This window comes from Ascaphus truei, chromosome 16 (genome assembly GCF_040206685.1).
Source record: "Ascaphus truei isolate aAscTru1 chromosome 16, aAscTru1.hap1, whole genome shotgun sequence".
NCBI lineage: Eukaryota > Metazoa > Chordata > Amphibia > Anura > Ascaphidae > Ascaphus > Ascaphus truei.
The window spans coordinates 31,531,791-31,554,778 of record NC_134498.1 but is presented as its reverse complement, the minus strand read 5'-3'; the positions used below and the strand labels follow the sequence as shown (position 1 = coordinate 31,554,778).

The 22,988-nt window shown below is 46.1% G+C and overlaps 1 protein-coding gene across 3 annotated transcripts in view; it reads right to left on the bottom strand.

Moving 5' to 3' along the window:
• ERCC6L (ERCC excision repair 6 like, spindle assembly checkpoint helicase) overlaps positions 1-22,374 on the bottom strand; it is a 58,509-nt gene extending 36,135 nt beyond the window's left edge. The window contains exon 1 of one of the 3 annotated variants that reach the window (XM_075572969.1): positions 22,278-22,374. Coding sequence is in view for 1 of the 3 variants with exons in the window: in XM_075572962.1 (XP_075429077.1) it covers positions 8,908-9,062 (155 nt within the window). In the remaining 2 variants the exon portion in view is untranslated. Of the gene's footprint in view, positions 1-8,907; positions 9,444-15,265; positions 15,686-22,277 lie in introns of those variants that run through there. The other 2 variants (XM_075572966.1, XM_075572962.1) reach the window with 2 other exon arrangements.
• Between the last annotated feature and the right edge of the window lie 614 nt (positions 22,375-22,988).

Sequence of the window (22,988 nt, the reverse complement as noted above, 5' to 3'; positions counted from 1 at the left end):
TTTCAAAAGAACTATTCATCCCACGGGCAGTACAAAGGACTCGGGGGCATCCCTTAAGGTTGGAGGAAAGGACATTTCACCAGCAACAAAGGAAAGGGTTCTTTACAGTAAGGGCAGTTAAAATGTGGAATTCATTACCCATGGAGACTGTGATGGCAGATACAATAGATATCTTCCAATACACACCGCGGATTCTGCAACCCGTGGACACATTTGTAGAATCCAATCTATGGGTTCAGCCATCCGTTGCCGGAATTGTTAAGAATCTGCCAATGGATTGCTGAATCCACGGATTGGATTCTACAAATCAGTCCACGGATTGTATCCAATTGCAGATTGGAAGGAAAATGTGATTGATTTGAGGACACTGCACAGAGAAAGGGTAAATTTTTGAACGAATGGAGACCCTTCTTGAACTCACGGCCTCCCAACACCCTTCAAGAAGTGATGACTGCTTTTCAGTACTCAGAATGGGTATCCACTGCATTGCTGCCGAAGTTATGGGAAAGATTAGAGGAATTAATAGGTGTTGACGAGACTCAGCCTCCGATGAGCTGGTGAGGAGCAGTGAGGATCTGCAGTTCTCTCTCTCTTTTTCTTCTCCCCCTCCTCTCTCTTTCCTCCCCCTCCATATTTGTATTGTAGTTTAATAACTAATAACTAGGGTATTGATGTTTAGTTGGTAAATTCCTGAAGTTAATAATAGAAAACTGAAAATCTGTGAGTTAATGCGTTAATCAACTAATAAATAAGAGAAACATGTTTACCTTTGTGACGGTGGATGGGCAGAGACTGCCTGACACATCAGATAAGTAAACAATGGTAATTACAGGTTAATTTCAGAATGATCTTGTCTGGTTAACCGGTATTTTATGTCTTTGCAGAAATGTGTTGTGTTCTCTTTATATCTTGAAATTATGCAGTCAGGCAATCATTTTTTTAAACATAAATCTCACTGCCAGTAGTACACTTTGGTCTTAGGAGAGACTAACCCCTTAAACATGTCACTGACATCCTCCAAACCCAGGGAGTAATATCCTTAAGATGGCACCTTAACTTAACTGACCGTTACATTTCTTAGTCATCCACAATTTAGAGATGTGGATTGCTGGTTTTGTCTATTGTAAATTGTAGGTTTATGAGAACTTTGAGGTCTGTTTTGCTAAAAACAGATCTTCCCCAAATGTCCATTGATATAAATACGTAAGCAGCGGCCTACCACGTGGCTGCACCATCTCTTCGACAATGACTTTTGACCGGATAAGGCTACTTGGCTTCATTCGCAGACGGTCTCTTCTAATTCAGCTGGTCTGCTGATTTTCCTCCACATTTGACAGGACATTCACTTCAACAATAGACCCGTGTTGGGTTGTAGCCGACGGTGGGAGGCTTGCTTGCTAAAGACAGCATAACATGTTGGACAGCTTTGTGGATTACATCAGCCCTGTGTTGATTAATTCCAATCAAGACCGATCTACGGTCTGCTTGAAGGTGTCTAACTGTGAAGTCGGGTCATGACTTTCTTCGGTAGACCAAGATGGACACTGGTAACCCTTAAGAAATAGTACACTACATGCACCCTGTGTCTACAAGTCGCTTACTATTTTTCACATGGCTAATCAATATTAGCCATGTTTAAAATAGTACACACGTACACTGCCAAGAAGGTGTCGGAGCAAGTTACACTCCATATTACACAAGACTTTACTCTTCTCGGAGCTGAGCTTTCTTTGCTTGTGGAGCAGATGTCCCAGACCCAGCATAAAACAGATAATCCTGCAGAATTCCAGTGCGTATCTATGGCCAGTGTCACTTTGGGATCAGGCCCCTCATGGAGCTCAGAGAAAACTACACTGGTTAACTCAGAAGAGCCCGAGGGCAGCTTTAACCAATCCGACTTACATTAATAGTTACACTGGAATTTATATCTAACTCAAGTCTTCGTGGCCTTCCTGTAAAACTAATAAACACACAATCCCAGAGAGCTCTAACCCCAGAACCCACTGGTAATGCTGCGAAGTGGCTGCAGGCTTATAACGCTTTGGCCAAAGGGTTTAACTAAATGACCCTTACTCATAAGAATACAAACATTGAAGTATTTAACTATGTATTTTGTCACATTGGATGTAGCATTAGATATCTATGTCTTTTGTTGTATACATTTGGCCACGCTCAGTAGCACTTCTTTTGACACAAATATATATATATGACGTGGTGGGTTCTGGGATTAGAGTTCGCTGGGATTGTGCGTTTATTCATTTACATTTTCAACTGGTATCAGTTGTTTGGAGGTTGGTGGCCCCTCCCCCCCAGGGTTTAAGCTCCTCCCTCCCCACTTTTTAAGTAGCAGTTTTTTTACATGTTCCTGTGCAGGACAGGTCTATTAAGGCCATCCTCCCTCCTCTAAAGAGGTAAATGAGAATGTTCACAGGTAGTGTTAGGACCTGCATACTGGTCATGCCGTGACGTGGCTGCATACTGGTCATGCCGTGACGTGGCTGCATACTGGTCATGCCGTGACGTGGCTGCATACTGGTCATGCCGTGACGTGGCTGCATACAGGTCATGCCGTGACGTGGCTGCATACTGGTCATGCCGTGACGTGGCTGCATACTAGTTATGCCGTTACGTGGCTGCATACTGGTCGTGCCGTGACGTGGCTGCATACTGGTCATGCCGTGATGTGGCTGCATACTGGTCGTACCGTGACGTGGCTGCATACTGGTCATGCCGTGACGTGGCTGCAGTCTTAGAACGCTTTGGCCAAAGGCTTTAACTGAATGATCGTTATTCATGAGAATACAAACATTGAAGTATTTAACTATGTATTTTGTCACATTGGATGTAGCATTGAGTCATTTTGTCTTTTGTCCTTCCAGTAAAACAACTGATGGGGGCAATATCTCTGGAGAAGCCGTGGATGCCTAATGTGGAAAAAACCCTCCACCGGCAGCCAGTGCGGATCTTGTAATACAGGGGAGATGCGGCCTCTCCTTGCCTTGCCTGCTGTAAGCTGGGCTGTGGTGTTTTGAACCAACTGCAGGGCTTTGATATTATGTATTTTTTTAGACCCCTCAGCAGAGAAGTTGCAAAATTCAGCCTGGAGAGGACCAAGGCCTGTGCTACTATCTGTAGCAGATTGGTTTTCGATAGAAACGCTTTCATTTGTCATTTATTTTGCCTCTTCCCCAAGGCATTTAAAGTAAATGCTAGGGGATCGCGTGAGGCCTCTGCAACTATCCTTACCTTGTCTTTCGGCGATGCTTTTCCATGGCAACGTGATGTCACGTGGCCCCGCTGCATCATTTGACGCCGGAGACAAGGTAAGGGAAGGGAGGGTGCGAACAGGGAGGGGTGAGCAGCGGGAAAATATTGCACACCCCTGCCCTAACTCTTCAAAGCACAAAACCATAACCCATACTGCGGGGCCAAACGGCTGGGGCTAAACGGGCAAAGTCGACTGTCCGTCGGCGGCCGAGCAGCTGCGGTTGATGCTGTCCGCTTCAGAAAATAACAAGATATAAAACAGAAAATCTAAATATGTTGCCACATAATAGCACAACCTTCTAAGAGGGCTTGCATTTGAAATAAGAGAATCCACGTGTTTATTGGCATAAAACACTCTTCTATTTTGCTCTCTGCAATTAGTTACACACACAAAGCGTTTGATTCCCTAGAATCCTTCATGACACCGCCCTAACAGCATTGTCTGCATGTGAAAGGAAACTCCTTCCTACGAGGATTTGGACTGTTTGATTTGTTTCCATGTTCTATGTTCTGTTTGATTACCGGTTATAATGGCGGTTGTTGTTTTCTCATTGCCAGGCTGCACATATCCTGGTAATAGATACGCTTTTCTTTTTATTGCTTCAGAAAAGGGAACGCCGTGCAGTAACCCAGCTCACAGCTCCTGATATTATGTCATAAGTCAGAGAATCCTGAAGTTCTATAGGACCTGTGAGTTAGTTACATAGTTACATATAGTTACATAGATGAGGTTGAAAAAAGACGTACGTCCATCAAGTCCAACCTACGCTAAATTTAGACGACAGATACTTTAACCTATATCCGTACTTACAGTATATTGATTCAGAGGAAGGCAAACAAAAACCCCAGTGACACATCGTCCAATGATATCTCATAAGGGGAAAAATAAATTCCTTCCTGACTCCAAGAATTGGCAATCAGATTACACCCTGGATCAACATCCTTCCCATGTTTACTTATTTGGTATATCCCTGTATACCTTTCCTTTCTAAAAAGATGTCCAACCTTTTTTTTAAGATCTCCTTTGTATCTGCCATCACTGTCTCCATGGGTAATGAGTAACACATTTTAACTGCCCTTACTATAAAGAACCCTTTCCTTTGTTGCTGGTAAAATCTCCTTTCCTCCAACCTTAAGGGATGACCCTGTGTCATTTGTACTTCCTTTGGGATGAATAGTTCTTTTGAAAGCCCCTTTACTGTCCCCGAATATATTTGTATATAGTTATCATATCCCCTCTTAGCCGCTTCTTTTCTAATATAAACAAATCTAATTTAGTTGCCTCTCCTCATAAATCTGATTATCTATCCCCTTTATTAATTTGGTGGCTCTTCTCTGCACTTTCTCTAGTTCCATAATGTATTTTCTATGGAGAGATGCCCCAAATTGTACTCCATATTCAGTGTGGTCGTACTAATGCTTTATACAGGGCCATAATTATGTTTTCTTCCCTTCTATCCATTCTCCGTTTAATGCAAGATAATTTCTTGTTTACCTTTGCAGTTACTGCATGACTTTGGGCACTATTGCTAAACCTGCTGTCTACCAGCACTCCTAAATCCTTCTCCATCAAGGATTCTCCTAATTTATCCCCATTTAATATGTAAATTGAGAAAGTAAATTGACATGCGAGACGGGCTTACAGAATAGCAAAGCATGCCAATCTGTTCGGAATGGGCTCTTTAGAAGTGGATTCATATACTTTGAGCTACTAGAATAGGTGCCTATATGTCTGTTGCTGAAAAAGCGTCTCTACAATTGCATAACAAGGCAAGTCAAAGGTCTAGCGTAGGGGGCGCAAACATTTTTCCCTGCGCCCCCCTTCCGGCGGTCCCCTAACCTCCACGCCCCCCCTCACCCCGCTCCGGCGTCATGACGTCACGTTGCCATAGCAATGTGCCGTCACATAAACTCGCGGCATCTTTTGACGCCGCGTTGCCATCTACAATTCAATTTTGGTCAAACACGAAAAAAAAGAGATTATTACAATTTATTTGATGAAAGAGAGAAATGAGCCCATGTTTATCCCATGCCAATCTCAAAATGTAAGTTACAGAGGTTCTCAAGATCTTCTGTGCCCAGCTAGAACGTTGTACTTCTAAACTTGTGATCATATTAGACGTTTACCTTTGATCTCTCCAATTAGCTGAAAATAAAATATCTATTTCCCGAGAGTTAGTAGAGAATCACACTTCCCTAACACCATTGTCTTGGTCTGAAAGGGAACGTCTCCATAGGAGAGATCGATCGATTGTGTTTTTTCCCCTATGTTTTGCATTGTGTTATGCTATAATGGTTGTACATTCCAACATTTTTATCATTGTCTGCCTGCCCATATCCTGCTGGTAGACATGCTTTTAGACGGGCTGCCCATATCCTGCTGGTAGACATGCTTTTAGACGGGCTGCCCATATCCTGCTGGTAGACATGCTTTTAGACGGGCTGTCCATATCCCGCGGATAGACATTGTTTTACAATGGGTCCACTTCATTTTTTTATTGGCTTAGAAAAAAGGCTGTCAAGTAACAACTCGGCGCTCTCTCCTTAATAGTATATAACAAAGAAAATCCTGAGGTATTATTTTATAGGATCTGAATGTTAGTTCTCTTTTTTTCCTGGATCAGGTCAACAATTATGTTGATAACTTGGAAATGTTGGGAAGCTCTGGTAGCCCATGAAATCAGGTCTTCAAACCTCATCAATCTGGCTACACTGGATATTCTACCCTAAGTATTTCTGATGATGTGATGTCGTTTTTAAAGTTACAATTGTGAGACTTTCCTCTCTGCCTTTCAGTTACTTTAAAATCTTCACACAATATTTAAATTGTAGATGCAGCCAAAGTTCTAGGTCTTCTTTCTAGCTCTTTTAAAGCACAGATAATACAAAAAAGGGGGTTTACATTCTATTCCTCTGTATGTCTACGGCAGCGGTGCGCAAACTGGGGAGCGTGCCCCCCAGGGGGTGGGGGCGGGAGAATCTCTAGGGGGGCACAAGCGGTTACATAAGTCCCGCGCTCTTCCCCATGGCATTTAAATTAAATGCCGGGGGAGGCGTGAGGCCTCTGTAACTCACTTACCTGCTGCCAGCCGGGTCTTCGGCGACGCGTCGCCATGGCAACACACATCAATTGCCGCGGTGGGGTCACGTGACTTGATGTCACATGACCCGCGACGTCATTTGACACAGAGACATTGGGAGGGGAGGGGGCGCAAACGCTGCGGCTCCCAGGAAGAGGGCTGCAGCTCAAAAAGTTTGTGCACCCCTGGTCTACAGGACACCCATATGTATGTATTCAATTAACCTGCACTGTTTTGTCAAAAATTCATGTGAAAATTTCATTGTATTTTTATTGAAGGCTACCAATACATTCATAATAATAATAATATTTTTTTAAAAACATGTCACTGCCATTAGTACACTTTGCTCCTAGGTGGGGCTGACCCCTTAAACATGTCACTGCCATTAGTAAACTTTGCTCCTAGGTGGGGCTGACCCCTTAAACATGTCACTGCCATTAGTACACATTGCTCCTAGGTGAGGCTGACCCCTTAAACATGTCACTGCCATTAGTACACTTTGCTCCTAGGAGGCCCTGGCCCCTTAAACATGTCACTGCCATTAGTACACTTTGCCCCTAGGTGGGGCTGACCCCTTAAACATGTCACTGCCATTAGTACACATTGCTCCTAGGTGGGGCTGACCCCTTAAACATGTCACTGCCATTAGTACACTTTGCTCCTAGGAGGGCCTGACCCCTTAAACATGTCACTGCCATTAGTACACATTGCTCCTAGGTGAGGCTGACCCCTTAAACATGTCACTGCCATTAGTACACTTTGCTCCTAGGAGGCCCTGGCCCCTTAAACATGTCACTGCCATTAGTACACTTTGCTCCTAGGAGGCCCTGGCCCCTTAAACATGTCACTGCCATTAGTACACTTTGCCCCTAGGTGGGGCTGACCCCTTAAACATGTCACTGCCATTAGTACACATTGCTCCTAGGTGGGGCTGACCCCTTAAACATGTCACTGCCATTAGTACACTTTGCTCCTAGGAGGCCCTGACCCCTTAAACATGTCACTGCCATTAGTACACTTTGCTCCTAGGAGGGGCTGACCCCTTAAACATGTCACTGCCATTAGTACACTTTGCTCCTAGGAGGCCCTGACCCCTTAAACATGTCACTGCCATTAGTACACATTGCTCCTAGGAGGGGCTGGCTCTTTAACCACTTTATGACACCTGACAACCTGGTGAGATTAGCAGGTTTGGAGACCTGTGTAAGACATGTAGATTTCCCTAGTCTCATAATCAATTTTGCTGAAAAGGACGAGATTTCGAACAATTTACAAACAAAAAAAGTGTGGTCACTTGTAACAGACCTGTTCAGTAGGACAGTTCACGTTGCTAACATCTCAGCGTATAATATATGTATTTTAGCGGAAGGGAGAAGACAGAGCATCAGGAAGTGGTAACGAATGAAAATCCTACAGTCTCTCTCAGATCTCATTACAAATAGCTTCACACTGCCTTACATGGCACAGGAATACAAACAGTCGCGTCATTTAATTGTGACAGCAAATCTGAAGATTACAAAAGCACATCTCTGTTTAGCATCCAAAAACATAAACAATTGGAGTATCAATGAACGATTGAGGCTCATTAGCAGTATTCTTACCCAAGAAATAAAATCTGGAGTTTAATTTGCAGTTCTAAAAACCTCAAACAAATGCTCAATTTTTATGGACGTTTTGATGATTTATTGAAGAAATGTAGCCAGCCGCTTCATGAATGTGTGCTATTTGCAAACGGTGAGATCCTACTTTAAAAGAATATTGAAATTATACCTGGAGCCATGCCATCTGTGGCTACTAGTTTGCTTCCCTCTTGGAATTAAGTCCTGGTACAAGCAGGCCCTGCCAGTAGTTGATATGGGGGTTTCCCCTCCGAGGAGCTGCACTTGAGTGACAGCGGGAGGCGGTGACATCAGGCCTGGGCATGACCAATCATGAGACAGACCTGGTGCCCTCCTCCTGGCAGTACTTAAGTTCAGTGCCACCCCAAATTTAGCAGTGCCTTCCCACACTTGAGGAAGGCAGGCCACACATTGGAAAGGCAGAGTATTGAGCCTTCTCCAGTCCTCTTCTCTCCGGGGGAGAGTGAGAGTGGACAATACCTCTGCCTCTGCTAGGGAGGCGGGGAAGAGCTAGGACGGCTGTGGGTGCCCTTGGCCTGTAGTGACGGTCCAGGGACCATCCTTCAGTGGTAGCTGAGAGTTACTGCATCGGGCAGAAGCCTGCTTGTTACTGTGCTGTACAGAAGAGATAATAAACCATTCCTGTTATACCTCCTGCCTGGTGCGTGACCTTACCGTGAGAGATCACCTTTAGTTCCCTGGAGCCTACGGCAGATGGAGGCTCTACACTGCTAAAGAGATATGTAGGGTATGAACCCCAGAAGCCTAGTACCGTATCCCCACTACCACCGGCGGACGACTCAGCCCTCCTGTAACCAGCATGTATCATGCCCCACATGATGCGTAATGGCCACATCTCCCACGGGTGGTGGGGGAAACACCATTACATACCTATGTCTTGCTGCACACAAGCTTTTTATAATGTAAACCCTCTCTTTTACCTTAGACTGACACTCGCTGCTAAGGTTGGAGCCCGAGTCCTCCTCCCTTTTTCCACACTCTTCTTCCCCAGGTGATCAGGCAGCATCCATGGAGAGGCACATAGCTCGTCACCTTGTTCACACTTTTTGGGTGGATAAACGGAAATCCCTTGCATGTGGAAATGAGGTTTGCTGGCAGCCCTCTATGCATGGGTGCATCTTCTATTGAGGACCCCAAATCCTGTCATCCTGTGCAGATCCCTCCTAATCCCTACATTGGCTTGCTAGTGTTCTATTTGGACTTGTCTGTAGGCAAGTCCCCTGTATGACACTCTGGGGCCTTCCTTGAGGAATCCCCTGGCATAGGTGCCACGCACATCCGCTTTAGGAAGGGTAGGCTGTTGCTAACCCTCCATTATAAGTGGCCCTGTTTAAATAAGGGACACATTTGCCTAACTGCAAAATAATAAAGGTGACCATACTCACTCACATATTGATACACACTTAAGGACAGACAACATATACCATGAGGCTCCTCCAGGAACCTAAGGGCCTAGAAATTTCTGCAGCTCTATTTACACCATTGTGTGAGGTCACCATCCCCCTGGAAACAGGGGGGAGGGGTTTGGATGTTGCTTAGTCATTCTGACCCAGACTAAACATCTTTTGGAAGGTGGGCGTGGTTAGAATTATACTTAATATCCTGCACCTGCGGGCGGAATCAACATCTTCCAGAATGTGGGCGTCACTAAGCCTCTGCTGAGCTACTTTGCAACAAACATAGGAAAGAGCCTGGTACCTTGCAACAACCCATACAATTAACCCTTTAGGGGCCATAACTCCTTAAATACACATAGTAATTCCCAGAGAGGGTTTACACAAGAAATTGTCATTATGAATTAGACCAATGACTACACAAGCTCTGTCATTCCCTATTCCTTAGACAAAACAGAATAGAACAGCAGAGCATTATGGAACGAGTCAATGGATCCCCAGATGGCAGAATCGCAGTGACTAAGTTCTGGACTAGCCCGGCACTGACATGCCAGCAGCTGCAGTGGGCACATGTCTTTTATAGGAGGTGTCAACAGAGGAGCATTCATCCTCCTCCGTGTTATAGATGGAATATTTGGAAGTCGATACAATCTATAACGCAGCACAGACTCAAAGCTTCTTCGAGGACATTAAAGCATAGGGGAATGGGGAACAGTCCCCTAACTGGTGCTACAAAAAAACATCACTGTGTGGTATACAAGGTATAAGGTAAATCCAGGATCCAAGTATGAAACAAAATCCTATCCAGGTGCACAATAAGGTGTATTAATGAAGTCAATCTCACTCCTATTAAAGCCCCATAAGATAAGACCAATGAGGAGGGTCTAACTGTGCTAACAAGGGTAAGTGAAGGCAAACCAAACACTCACCCAAGATGAAAGCACCTGCCTCTACCCGGAGGTCTGGAAGGCTGGAGGGATGTGAGAAGCACACTGGCAACCGGAGGAAGTGCCGTAGAAATAAATAAACCCGCAGTAGTGGAGTCAGCTGGATCCCATAAAGCGTGCTTCAGTCCAGGTAAGTATAGCAAGAATCGGAGAAAAGGCAGATCACAGCAAGTGATAGGGCTGGAGGCAGATAACCAACAAAAATGATTTATTAACGAAATCATTTTTATTGGTTATCTGCCTCCAGCCCTATCACTTGCTGCGATCAGCTTTTTCTCCGATTTTTTTCTTCGAGGACATGTCATGGGCAGGGCAGTCTGTGTACTCAGGGCAGTGACATGTTTAAGGGGTCGCATCTAAGTAATTATTTCTAAATAATATTTTTAAATTGTTATGTATACAGGCATACCCCGGTTTAAGGACACTCACTTTAAGTACACTCGCGAGTAAGTACATATCGCTCAATAGGCAAACGGCAGCTCACGCATGCGCCTGTCAGCACGTCCTGAACAGCAATACCTGCTCCCTACCTGTACCGAAGCTGTGTGCAAGCGGGGAGACTATAGAGCCTGTTACACATGTGCTATTTACATCAGTTATGCATGTATATAACGATTGCAGTACAGTACATGCATCGATAAGTGGGAAAAAGGTAATGCTTCACTTTAAATACATTTTCGCTTTACATACATGCTCCGGTCCCATTGCGTACGTTAATGTGGGTTATGCCTGTACATGGTGAGTTGGGGCATAGGGTTAGTTTGATTTCCTCTGGCTGCTCCTTTTTGTCTGATATCAGTGTGTTCATGAAGTGCTTGTACAGGGAGAGCACCCAATTCCTCTCCCCCTTCCACCCCCCTTCCACCCCCTTCCTCACCTCATTTCTCCACACAATTTAAAATGAGATTTACAGGTGCCAGTTTTGCATCAAAACAAACATTTGCGATGTGTACAGTAACGCTATTGTGATCTCTTTATAACTTTTGCTATAATCAATAATAATAATAATTGTTTGTTCTTGTATAGCACTGCTAGTTTTACGTACAGTGGCGGCCGCCTTTAGCCTCGTGCGGGCGTTTCAGCGCGACTTTTAAAACCGCGGGCAGATGCAGTGTTTGATGCGGCATGTTCCGGTATTTAAAGTCGCGGCCGCGTGCATTTGTATTAGCGCTGGCTCGGCATGAATGCGGCATGAATGCGGTGAAGTGCGTGGCATTCGAAAAAAATACCCAGACAAAATCGGAGATGTTGGAGAATAAAAGGGGCCGCGACAGTAGCGCTTTACAGAGACATTTTTGCAGACACCGTTCCCGCCCCGTAGCGCTTACAATCTATGTTTTTGGTGCCTGAGGCACAGGGAGATAAAGTGACTTGCCCAAGGTCACAAGGAGCCGACACCGGGAATTGAACCATGTTCCCCTGCTGCAAACTCAGTGCCAGTCAGTGTCTTTACTCACTGAGCCACTCCTATCTCCCTATAACCTATTTATTGGCCCAGAGATCTGTAACACAGTGCTATGTACTTTACGCAGCTGTGTTTTCGTAGGGAAAAATAGTTACCGAAACTGTAAAGAAGAATGAACTTGTATCCAAACTACAAAAAATAATTCAGCTCTCCCTATTGAACGAGCCCTGTTCCTAAAAATTTCAATATCACTAAATAGAATCTTTTATGGTGATCTTTAATGATCCCTAAAAAAAAGGGGGGGGTCCCAGAACTCAGTCCGGCTCCCTAAAATAGTCCTAATTTTTTGTTATCTGGGCTGGCGCAAATTCTAGTACAGTTCTAATAGGTCAACATGACAATACAGCCCCGTTCCTAATAGTTACATTATTACTACTGTATATAGGATTTTTTTTGTTGATCCCTTAATAAAAGGGACAGAAACTAAGCTCTCCCAGAAAGATAGCCGTCCTTACGTTGTGTGCTGCGGCACAGTGGTTGTTACAGTCCTTTTAGATTAACGTCACGGTGCAGCCCCGTATCTGATAATTTAATTATCACTATATAGGATTTGTGTTGATCCCTTTAAGAAAAGGGTCCAAAATGCAGTTCTCCCACAAAAATAGCACTGCGAGGTTGATACAGTCCTTTCAGGTCAACGTCACGATGTAGAAGCCTAAACAAACAGAGCTAGTCAAGCCGATTAAAACATTAAACAATTAAACTATTAAGCTGGTGTCAAGCAAACATGCTTCAGGGAATTGGCTGGGCATGTGGATCTCGCTTCATTTAACGCCGTTCATCTGGAACATTAATAAACTCCTAGTTAGTGCTTGTAAAGAATGATAATAACGCTAATCAGTCAGGGCTGTGTATGTGTGAACAGGTGCCCAGCCTTGTCCCAGTCAGGCTTCACACGCATGATCGCTTCATGATCACGTTGGGGCACTCCATTTCTCTCACTCTTGTCGGTGAGGCTCTTCCACCCAAAAAATGCCCTATTTTTAAAGTGTGACGCCCTATAAGACGAATGACTAATCTTGTGTAAGCTTTTTTTCCTAGCTGTTTTTGATTTGTACAGTATTTCAAGTTTTCCTTAAATAGGCCAAAAAGCCTGCAGTAAAGTGTCCACATGGCAACCACTGCTGCTCCTTCTCCCTCGCTCCACTTCAACAGGAAGCACAGAGCCTCAATACACAGCCTTATAACCTTTGTGCTCTCTTCCCCCCGCCCCTCCCCTCTCACCCCCCATACTCCTATTCCCCCATTATACCAACACATATGAACACACAAAGTGCAATAAACATACAACACCGAACTGGGGGTAATACAGCCACAACTTTATTAACCCGTAAATATATTTAACACTTTTTCAACAGACTTTTATCCTGCCAACTTGATATCCAGTCATCGGCGCATATCTGTGGCCACATCAAACCAGCCAGGTGCTGCCCTGCACTCTGGCTCCTCCCCAATTACTAATAGATGCATTTTCTGTCCCTGTTGCAGACATGTCTTCGTCTTCTGTCTATCTCTGTTGGTGTAACCTCAAGGCTCTATTCTGGGACCTCTCCTTTTCTCTCTCTACACCAGGCCTGTAAAACACGCGGCCCGCGGGCCGCATGCGGCCCGCCTGCACTCATTGTGCGGCCCGCGGCAGCTTTCCCTGTCCTCCTCCCTCCCGAGCCTCCTCTCCCGGTCGCGAGTCCCCCCCTCCTCTCCCGGCCGCGAGTCTCCTCCCTCCTCTCCCGGCCGCGAGTCCCCCCCTCCTCTCCCGGCTGCGAGTCCCCCCCTCCTCTCCCGCCCGGGAGCCGCAATCCCCCTCCTCTCCTGCCCGGAAGCCGCAAACCTGCTCTCAGGACTGCACGAGTGTGCTAGTCCTGCCTGCTCCGTCAGGTGTCGGGGAGAGGTGAGGTGCCGTTGTGGGGAGGTGAGGTGCCGTTGTGGGAGGTGAGGTGCAAGGGGGGGAGGTGAGGTGCATGGGGGGAGGGGGAGGTGCCAGGGGGTTGGTGAGGTGCCAGGGGGGGGAGGTGAGGTGCTAGGGGGGGAGGTGAGGTGCAAGGGGAGGGTGAGGTGCCAGGGGAGGGTGAGGTGCCAGGGGGGGAGGTGAGGTGCAAAGGGGGGAGGGTGAGGTGCCAAGGGGGGGAGGTGAGGTGCCACGGGGGGGAGGTGAGCTGCAAGGGGGGGGTGAGGTGCAAGGGGGGGGGGGTGAGGTGCAAGGGGGGGGGTGAGGTGCAAGGGGGGGCGATTAGAGGTTCAGGGGGTGATTTGACGTGCAGGGGGGTGATTTGAAGTGCTGGGTGCGTGATTTGAAGTGCAGGGAGGGTGATTTGAAGTGCTGGGGGGTGATTGGAGGTGCACGGGAGGGTGATTGGAGGTGCAGGGGAGGGTGATTGGAGGTGCAAGGGGGGAGAATGTGAGGTGCAGGGGGGGAGAGTGATGTGAGGTGCAGCGGGGGAGAGTGTCATTTGAGGTGCAGGGGGGGAGAGTGATGTGAGGTGCAGGGGGGGAGAGTGATGTGAGGTGCAGGGGGGAGAGTGATGTGAGGTGCACGGGGGGAGAAGGATGTGAGGTGCAGGGGGGATGTGTGTGGTGTGCAGGGTGGTAATGTGTGTTTGATGTGGAGGGGGAGTATTATGTGTGTGGGTGAGGGGGAGAGATGGGGGTATGATAGATAGATGGGGAGTATCGCGAACGTTGATAGTGAGGGGTTCTGGGGGAGATATGAGGATGATGATGAGGGGTGCTGGGGGAGAGATATGAGGATGATGATGATGAGAGGTGCTGGAGGAGAGATGATGATGATGATCATGATGATGATGATGATTTTACCCGTGCGGTCCAAATTTTTTTTGCTTGGAGCAGTTCGGCCCTTCTCGCTTTAAGAGTTGTGCAGGCCTGCTCTACACTATCACTTGGTGACCCCATCAACTCTTTTGGCCTTAGGTATCATCTCTATACAGGTAATATGCAGATATATCTACCCACCCCGACCCTCACACATGCAATACACTCCCAAGTCTTTGATTGCTCCCTGGCTGTATGCTCGTCGATGGCGTTCCACCGCATTAAACTTAATATATCTAAAACTAAGCTCCTCATAGTTCCCCCTAAGTCTGACCTAATACCGCCGTTTTCTATCACAGTAAATGGTACTACCATTTAAACTGCACATTGCCTAGTGATGACATTTGACTGTTTCCTTTTCTATTCACATTTACGGCATGGCCAAATGTTGTCACTTCTTCCTCCATAATATTGCCAAAATCCACCCTTTCCACTCATCTGCTAAAACGCTAATGCCTGCCCTTACCCTCTCCCGTCTGGATTAGTGTAACATACTGCTGACGGGCCTCTCTGCCTCACAACTTTCTCCCCTACAATCATTCCAAAATTCGCTGCTAGAATAATTTCACTTTCTCCTAAAACAGTATCCACTTTCCTGGCTTCCCCTCAAATTTAGGATCCCCCCCTACAAAGTTCTCTTCCTTACCTTTAAGGATCTCCACTCATCTGCTCCTTCATACATATCAACTTTGATCCGCTAGGAAGGTGATGAGGTTTGACTAACTCCTGTAACCTAAAGGATCCCTTTGATGTGTAGTGTCGATCTGCTTCGGGCCCCTGGCAGGCCGCGTTCTACTCTCTCTCTCTCTCTGTTGTCTGCAACCCCGCCTCGGGAATTGAAGGGCCTTCTGGGTGAGAATCAGCTATGGACCCATCCATGGGACTGCTCCAGCTATGCCTCGGGGCTGCCGCTGGGGTAATCCCTTCAGGGCAAAGGCTGCCTCTATGTGACTAATAAGAGTCGTGTGGAGACATACCTGGGAATGCTATCTAAACAGGGCACTGTATATACACCATTCACAGTGAGGTGCCCACCTTCTAGAACACTCTCCCTCCTATAAATATCCTATGATGACATCACTATCACTAGGCAGAAAAGGGTGGGGCTAGGATTCTGCCTAGTCACCCAACACCATGTGATGGGGAAGGGGGGTTACTCTGTGTGGGACCCCTTAAACATGTCACCCTCTAAGGCCACAGTAATCCCAAGGGGGGGGGGGGGGTTAACATTACATTTTAACTTATTTACTTCTTGTGTAAAAATGAATATCTTTCTATTTTTTTATTTTTTTATTCTCCTCTCTGGTATTATTGTTTTTCTTCTTTATCTCCTTAAACTAAAAATAATTTAAAAATACTTAGATGTGTCTGACGTTGGTAAAAAGGGATCAACACCCCAGATGTGACCCCTTAAACATGCCACTGCTATTAGTACACTTTGTTCCTAGGTTTGAATGACTCCATAAACATGTCACTATCATTAGTACACTTTGTTCCTAGGTTTGAATGACTCCATAAACATGTCACTATCATTAGTACACTTTGGTCCTAGGAGGCACTGTCCCCCTAAATATGTCACTGCCAGAAGTACACTTTGGTCCTAGTTGGGACAGATCCTTCAGCAGCCCCTGTTCCAGTACTTGAGTTGCCACATGAGCTATTATGTACTACATGGTGCTATTCCATATAGCGGGATAGCACTCCTTAGTAAATATTGCCCATCTTCTGTCTTGTTTCCTTATAAACATGTTATGTAACCAACAATAAAACTATAGGCCGACTGGTGTTCAGGACTAATCATGTAATCCTGGGACATGTACCAGCATTTTAAGACACGAGGAAGAATTTTAAAGGAGTTTATGAGCTCATCGTTTATGGCTCATTTTTATAATCCCGAGATAAATCGTTGAACACACTCCACATAATATTGTCGGGGCAGCTTCATTTTTAAAGGACTTCTTGGTAATGGAAGGCAGTCTCAGCCATTTTGAGTAAATCACACTAACTGGGAGACAGTCTCACTTGTTCGATGGCAGTCTCGTTTGGAGTGAGTTCTATTCAAAGGATGGTAGATTTACTTATTTGCAATGGGTCACACTCATGGGAAGGCAGTCTCACTCATTTGGAGTGAGTGTCACTTAATGGAAGGCAGTCTTACGCCTGTTGAGTGAACCCCACTTAGGCCTACATCCACAAAGCTCCATTAAATCGGGACTCAGAGTCATGAGTGTACTGTATAATATCCCTCATGTGATGGCTATTTTCCTCAACGGAAGGCAGATTCAAGGCTGAAGGTCATGATGTGACGTTACCTATAACAGGAACGAACGTTATGTTCCCTGACTTAACATCGTATTCTCACAGCTAATTATATACAAAAAACAATGTCTGAACTACATCTCATTAGCATAGGCTTGATATCATGTTATTGTTACGTTGAGTTATCTCCCAGTAATGTCATGTTTAGTACATCTTACTCCGATCCAGACCCAGGGATAGGTGTTTAACTCAAATTAATAAAGAGGAGAGGGAAATAATGCTATGTTAGTTAATCATACCCAACTGAAATAGATCCCGTAAAATCTCTATTTCAGGGTCTGGATGGGAGTAACGCCAAGTTTAGGTATGACCTAACTAACATAACGGCAAGTCCCTGTGTTAACCGTACCAAACTTTTGTGAATGGGCATTGTTATGATAATGACATGAAAATGAGGAGTTATCATAGGTACCCAAATCATAGATTGTACGCTCATCTGGGCACAGAATGTGTCTGTAACATTGCTATGTGCTGCGTACCGCGCGCTATACTCTAATTGTGACGCGCTTTGAGTCCGATTGGGAGAAAGGCGCTATATGAAATAAAGTTTTTGTTATTATCACTAACGCCCGCTATACGTAGTTCACACTATACGCTTTCGGGGAGAAAACATGGCTTAATATTACCTTATTGTCCTTTAGAACAGGGGGGTGCAAAACTGGGGGTGCGCAAGATTTTTCAGGGGGGATGCGACGGTTGCAGACGCCCCGCGCTCTTCCCCAAGGCATTTAAATTAAACGCCGGGGGGATCGCGGGAGGCCACTGCGACTATCCTTACCTTGTCTTCGGCGACGCGTCACCATGGCAACATGACATCACGTGACCCTGCAGCGTCATTTGATGCCGCAGACAAGGTAAGGGAGGCGGGTGGCGCGAGCAGGGAGGGGTACGCAGCGGGTAAAGATGGCGCACCCCTGCATTAGGAGATACGCAGTTAGTCTTAAGTTAGTTGAAGCTTTGTGGCTCTTGGCCTTCGTGGGGGGAGTCCTAATCGTGCATTAATTCCCACTCCCTGGAAGGCGGTCTCTCTCATTTGAAGCGAGTTTCACTCGGTGACAGCCTGTCTTCAACTTCAATCAAGTCTTACTCAGAGAGCACAGAGGATATCCACTACATTGACATGTTGAGCTCCAGATAGGGTTGCCAGGTTTCCGGTATTGAACTGGACTGTCCTGTATTTGGATACTCTGTCCAGTAACAAATGAGAGGTACTGTAATACTGGACATGTATGTGTCCGGTATGTTCCTCCCTTGACATAGTGACCTGATGCACCTTTCACCGTTGAGTCCAGTATTTTTGGAGAAGCCACCTGGCAACCCTAGCTCCAGAGACCCTACAACAGCCTCTCTGCAGTATTGCAATACATTCCCTCACTGCCGAAGGGGCCTGTTCTGACGTGATCATAATAAATAGCTGCTTTCTTCTATGGCGCTGACAGTGTATGTAGCGCTGTACATAGATTTTTGCAAACACATTAAGTCCTCTGCATGGAGAGCATACAATACACTTCTGACACCTGAGGCACAGGGAGATACAGTGGCTCACCCAAGGTCACATGGAGATGGGACGCTGGGATTGCAACTAGGTTCACCCACTTCAAAGACAAGCGACTTTACCACGGAACAGCACATTGAGCCCTGAAAGAGAGCAGTAATTGGCACACTTGCACAGATCGCTGTGTTGTTTTTGCTCTTGAGCCAACACCGAGACCGGCTGACGGCATCGGATTTGTGCTGCAAAGATTCTCACACACACGGGAGGAGGACAATGATGCAAGCTCAACTGTGCTTTAATTATTCCCATCACACGCTGCATTACGAAACTGCCCAGAAACGTGCTGCCTGCAGAGAGAAGTTAGCGAACCTTTGGGACTCCTTAAATGGCCAGCCCAACTTAGGCGCAAAGTGACCAAGTGACATGTTTAATGGGTTAAAGCAGGGGTGTCACACTCACTTCGTAAGAGGGGCCCGATTAGATTTCATTGCTCTTCACTCGAGCCACACATTTACAAAATATGCAAATACACAGAATGTTTCAGGACTTCCCATGTTCCCCTCCTCACCAGCTTCTCCCCCACATGTTCTTCTTCTATAGTGATATTCCTTCACATAACATCTCTCCTCGACAGCTTCTCCTTTACATGCTTCTCCTTTCTCTCTCACTGTCCTCTCTCTCTTTCTCTCACTCACTCTCTCTCACTCTTTGCCCTATCTCTCTCTCACTGTCCTCTCTCTCTCTCTCTCACTCACTCTCTCTCTCTCACTCTTTGCCCTATCTCTCTCTCACTCTTTGCCCTATCTATCTCTCTCTTTCCCCCTCTCTCTCACTCTTTGCCCTCTCTCTCTTCCCTCTTCTATCCTACACTCCCGCCTCACTCTCTTACTTCCCCCTCAAACCCGCTCTTTCTCTCATTTCCCCCCTCCCCTCTTACTTACCCTAGTCCAATGGTGTGCAAACTGGGGGGCACGCCCCCAGGGGGTGCAAAACTGACGTGGGGGCGGGGAACAGTGGCCCCGCGCACTTCCCGAAGGCACTTAAATTAAGGGCCGGGGAAGTGGAGAAGGCCTCTGTAAACCTCACTTACCTTGGCTCCTTGGGGTCTAATTACGGCATAGCGGAGAGAGGGGAACTGCCAGCAGGGGGCGCAGGGAAAAAAGATTGTGCTTCCCTTGCCCTGGTTAATAGTGCCACGCAAAGCAGATGTGCCGACCGCGCTTCAAAGGAGCAGAGGCAGGTGCACGCGGTGCCACGTGGTCGCAGGCGCAGGCGCAAAGGCTAACCGGGCAATACTATTGGCAACGGCAAGTCTTGCGATAGTTTCCTGCTGCAGAGGGAGTGCAGGCCCCTCCCCCGGGAGTGCAGGCCCCTCCCCCGGGAGTGCAGGCCCCTCCCCCGGGAGTGCAGGCCCCTCCCCCCCCCGACGGTTCTCCCGTCTTTCCCCGGCAAAAAAAAAGATTCTGGCGCTGAAAAAACATTCGGTGGGTCAGGAAACAATTGCTATGTGGGCTGGACAAAAACTTTTGGACCTTATGTTTGAGAGCCCTCGGTTAAAGGGTCAGTCCAAAAGTAGGAGGAAAGTGACATGATGACAGTGACATGCTTAATAATAATAATAATAATAATAATAATAATAATATATATATATATATGTTGGAATATAATTTGTCTTGGAAGTGTTTTTACACAGCAGCGACGGGAAGACAATTACATTGTAAAGTTTTTCCAAATCATTATTTTTTTGCAAACTAACAGGGATTGCACCTTTAAATATGGGTGGGCAGCGAGGCTGAGAGGAAAACAGCGGGAGATTCTCCTATCAGCTGCAAAACTTGTTTGCAGTCAGCAAGAATGGAACAGGGAGGTAAAAGCTGAGCCCTCCTGGCAGGAGATTCCGTCTAAATCAAAAACCTATAACACACACCCCACCCACCCAAAACCTCGCTCTTTCTAACGCTCACAACCCATGCTGCTCTTCTCTGAGGCAGGTGTCGTAACCCAGAAAACGCTGCTCTCCTGTCCCCTGCTGCACTGACTGGTGTCCTCTTACGTAAAATCTTTGTACAGTAGCACAGCCGCAGCGCCTCTGGGGGAGTAAGAGGACTGAAGTTCACCCTCTCATAACTGGGATGTGTCTATAAGAGACAGAATCTATTCCCAGCTTATACAGACAGAGAGAGGTGTGTGTGTGCGTGCAACTGCTCAACAGATGAAGAAGTGCTGTATTTTTGTTCCTGCTCTGCTAAGCGGCACAGCCATGTACTGAAACTAAAACGAGGAAGGCACGGTTGTTTGTTGTTTTTAATCTTTAGAAAGCAGCAACTCGCAGGCAGACGGATCTGGCTGTCGCACATAAAACTCTGTCAACCCACCGCTTCCCTGTTGGACTTTGCGAGCAGAGTTGAATCTCCAGAATCAGCCGCTTTCCTGGGCGCTGTGTCTCTTTCCTGCCCGTCCTTGGAGCCGTAACGGGCGTCGAACCGAGCTGGAACACGTTGGTGAGCATGTCGGAGGAAGACGGTTGCCGCTCGCCCATTGGCCTGGACTGCTGCAGCTGCTGCCTGGATCTGGCCAACAGGAGCGACATCGAGGAGGGCAATGGAGACAACAATAACCCGGGCAGCCCGACTGTCAGCAATTTCCGACAGCTAAGGGAGAAACTGATCTTCGAGAACTTCAACACGGATAAGTTGAACACCATCATGAGGCAGGACTCGCTAGAGCCCGTGATGAGGGACCCCTGCTACCTTTTCAACGAGGGTATCTGCAACAGCAACATAGACCAGACCATGGTGTCCATCCTCCTGTTCTTCCACAGGTACGTCAAGGACCTTACAATCTACACGATTGAAAGAGGAAAGGGGGACACAAAAACACCAGTGGGGAGAAAAAGACCAGTGGGGAGAAAATGTGATGGGACCTACTCAATGTGTTATTAGCAAAGACATTGGGAGGGTCTTGGATAGGACCTGTCAGAAGAACTGAGTTCATAGGGCACTGTTAAATGTATGAAGCGCAGTGTAGGGAAATCTTGGAGGTGGGAGTGAAAAAAAAAAGCAATGAAGGAAAAGGAAAGCAGAAGAGAAGACCAGAGAGAAGACGTGGGGTGTACTTAGATGTGAGAACTGAGATGTAATGTAGGTAGGGGTAGTGTTGCTAAGAACTTTGTAAGTGAGGACTCGAGTCTTGAAAGGGATTCTAATATAGGCAGTCAGTGCCAGGACTTTTATAATGCCTGATACAAAGTGGAATGATGTAGAGACAATGTACACTGTACGCTGGGTTCCCAAGCTACTTTTGCTGCCTGTCCAAACCCAGGAAAGTCGTACCCCAACATTTATGGCGCTATTCGAAACGGTCCTGTCCTTCCTTCTTTCCCCTGGTATGTAAGTGGGCTTCTAGTTAAGCGGTGTGCCCTGTGACTAGGCTACGTATAATATATTTTACGATCATAGACATCACTACAGTCGGAAATATCTTGAGTATCCTGGAGATATCACTGACTTTTTGAGAGAGACGTTCAGAGTTGATCATTCTGGTGGGAACACGGAGCTCTTCTTGTTTATTAAACTTGGGCATAGCACAATATATACTGTAAACATTAGTAGTTCTATAACAATCGCACAATTCCGGCATTGAATAGGCATTGTTTTGTACGCACGTTTTGTGGCATTGCAGACGGTCAGAAACAGTCACTGTCCTTGTCACTAGAGTTCAACTAAAGGCTACCAGGATAACTGCCCACAGTTCCAAGAGTCACTCCCATGTAGCAGACACAAATTATAATAATATATCGAACATAATCTAATAAGATTCAACCCCCTTAAAGTAACTGTTTTACCTGTTTGTATCGGGTGATAAATGAATGTCTTGCTTTTCTCCGGGATCACTGGATTCCAGCGTATCAGCGCCTTCTGTTTGTCTGTCTGTCTGACTAATGACGGCTTCAGAATGACTTTGCAAACCAGAAACAAAAACAATTTGACAACTGCCGGTCTAACTCCCCAAAAAAACATTAGGTAAAGATTGTAAAAAATAAAAAAAATAAAAAAAACACCAACAGCTTTTAATCACAATGAAAATGTTATATGGTTTTAAAAGGGGCAGCAAGGGGTGGAAGAAAATCATGTGGTCAACGGAAAATCAATTTATTCGTGTTTGCAAATGTTTGGCAGGTTGTTTTTAACGCTGAACATACACCGTACAGACACACGTGTGCAGTATGTAGAAAAACGCACTTTATATCAGTGAGTGGGCTCATAATAAAGGTTTAGAGTGAATTATTTGGAAACCCCTTTAGACGGTGTTACGATGTGTGATATTATGATACCTTCAAGGTCTCTCTTTTACACCTGCCTTTCACTTTCAAACAAATATTATTATATCTTTTATTGATAATGTGCAAACATATTCCGTAGCGCAGTACTATAGGGTTGGAGGACAAAACCCCAATAAAATAACAAACATGAACATGCATTATAACAGTAGGTAAGGAGGGCGCTGTCCCGAGGAGCTTTCGATCTATTAAGGAAGGGTAAGTGGAAATATAGGG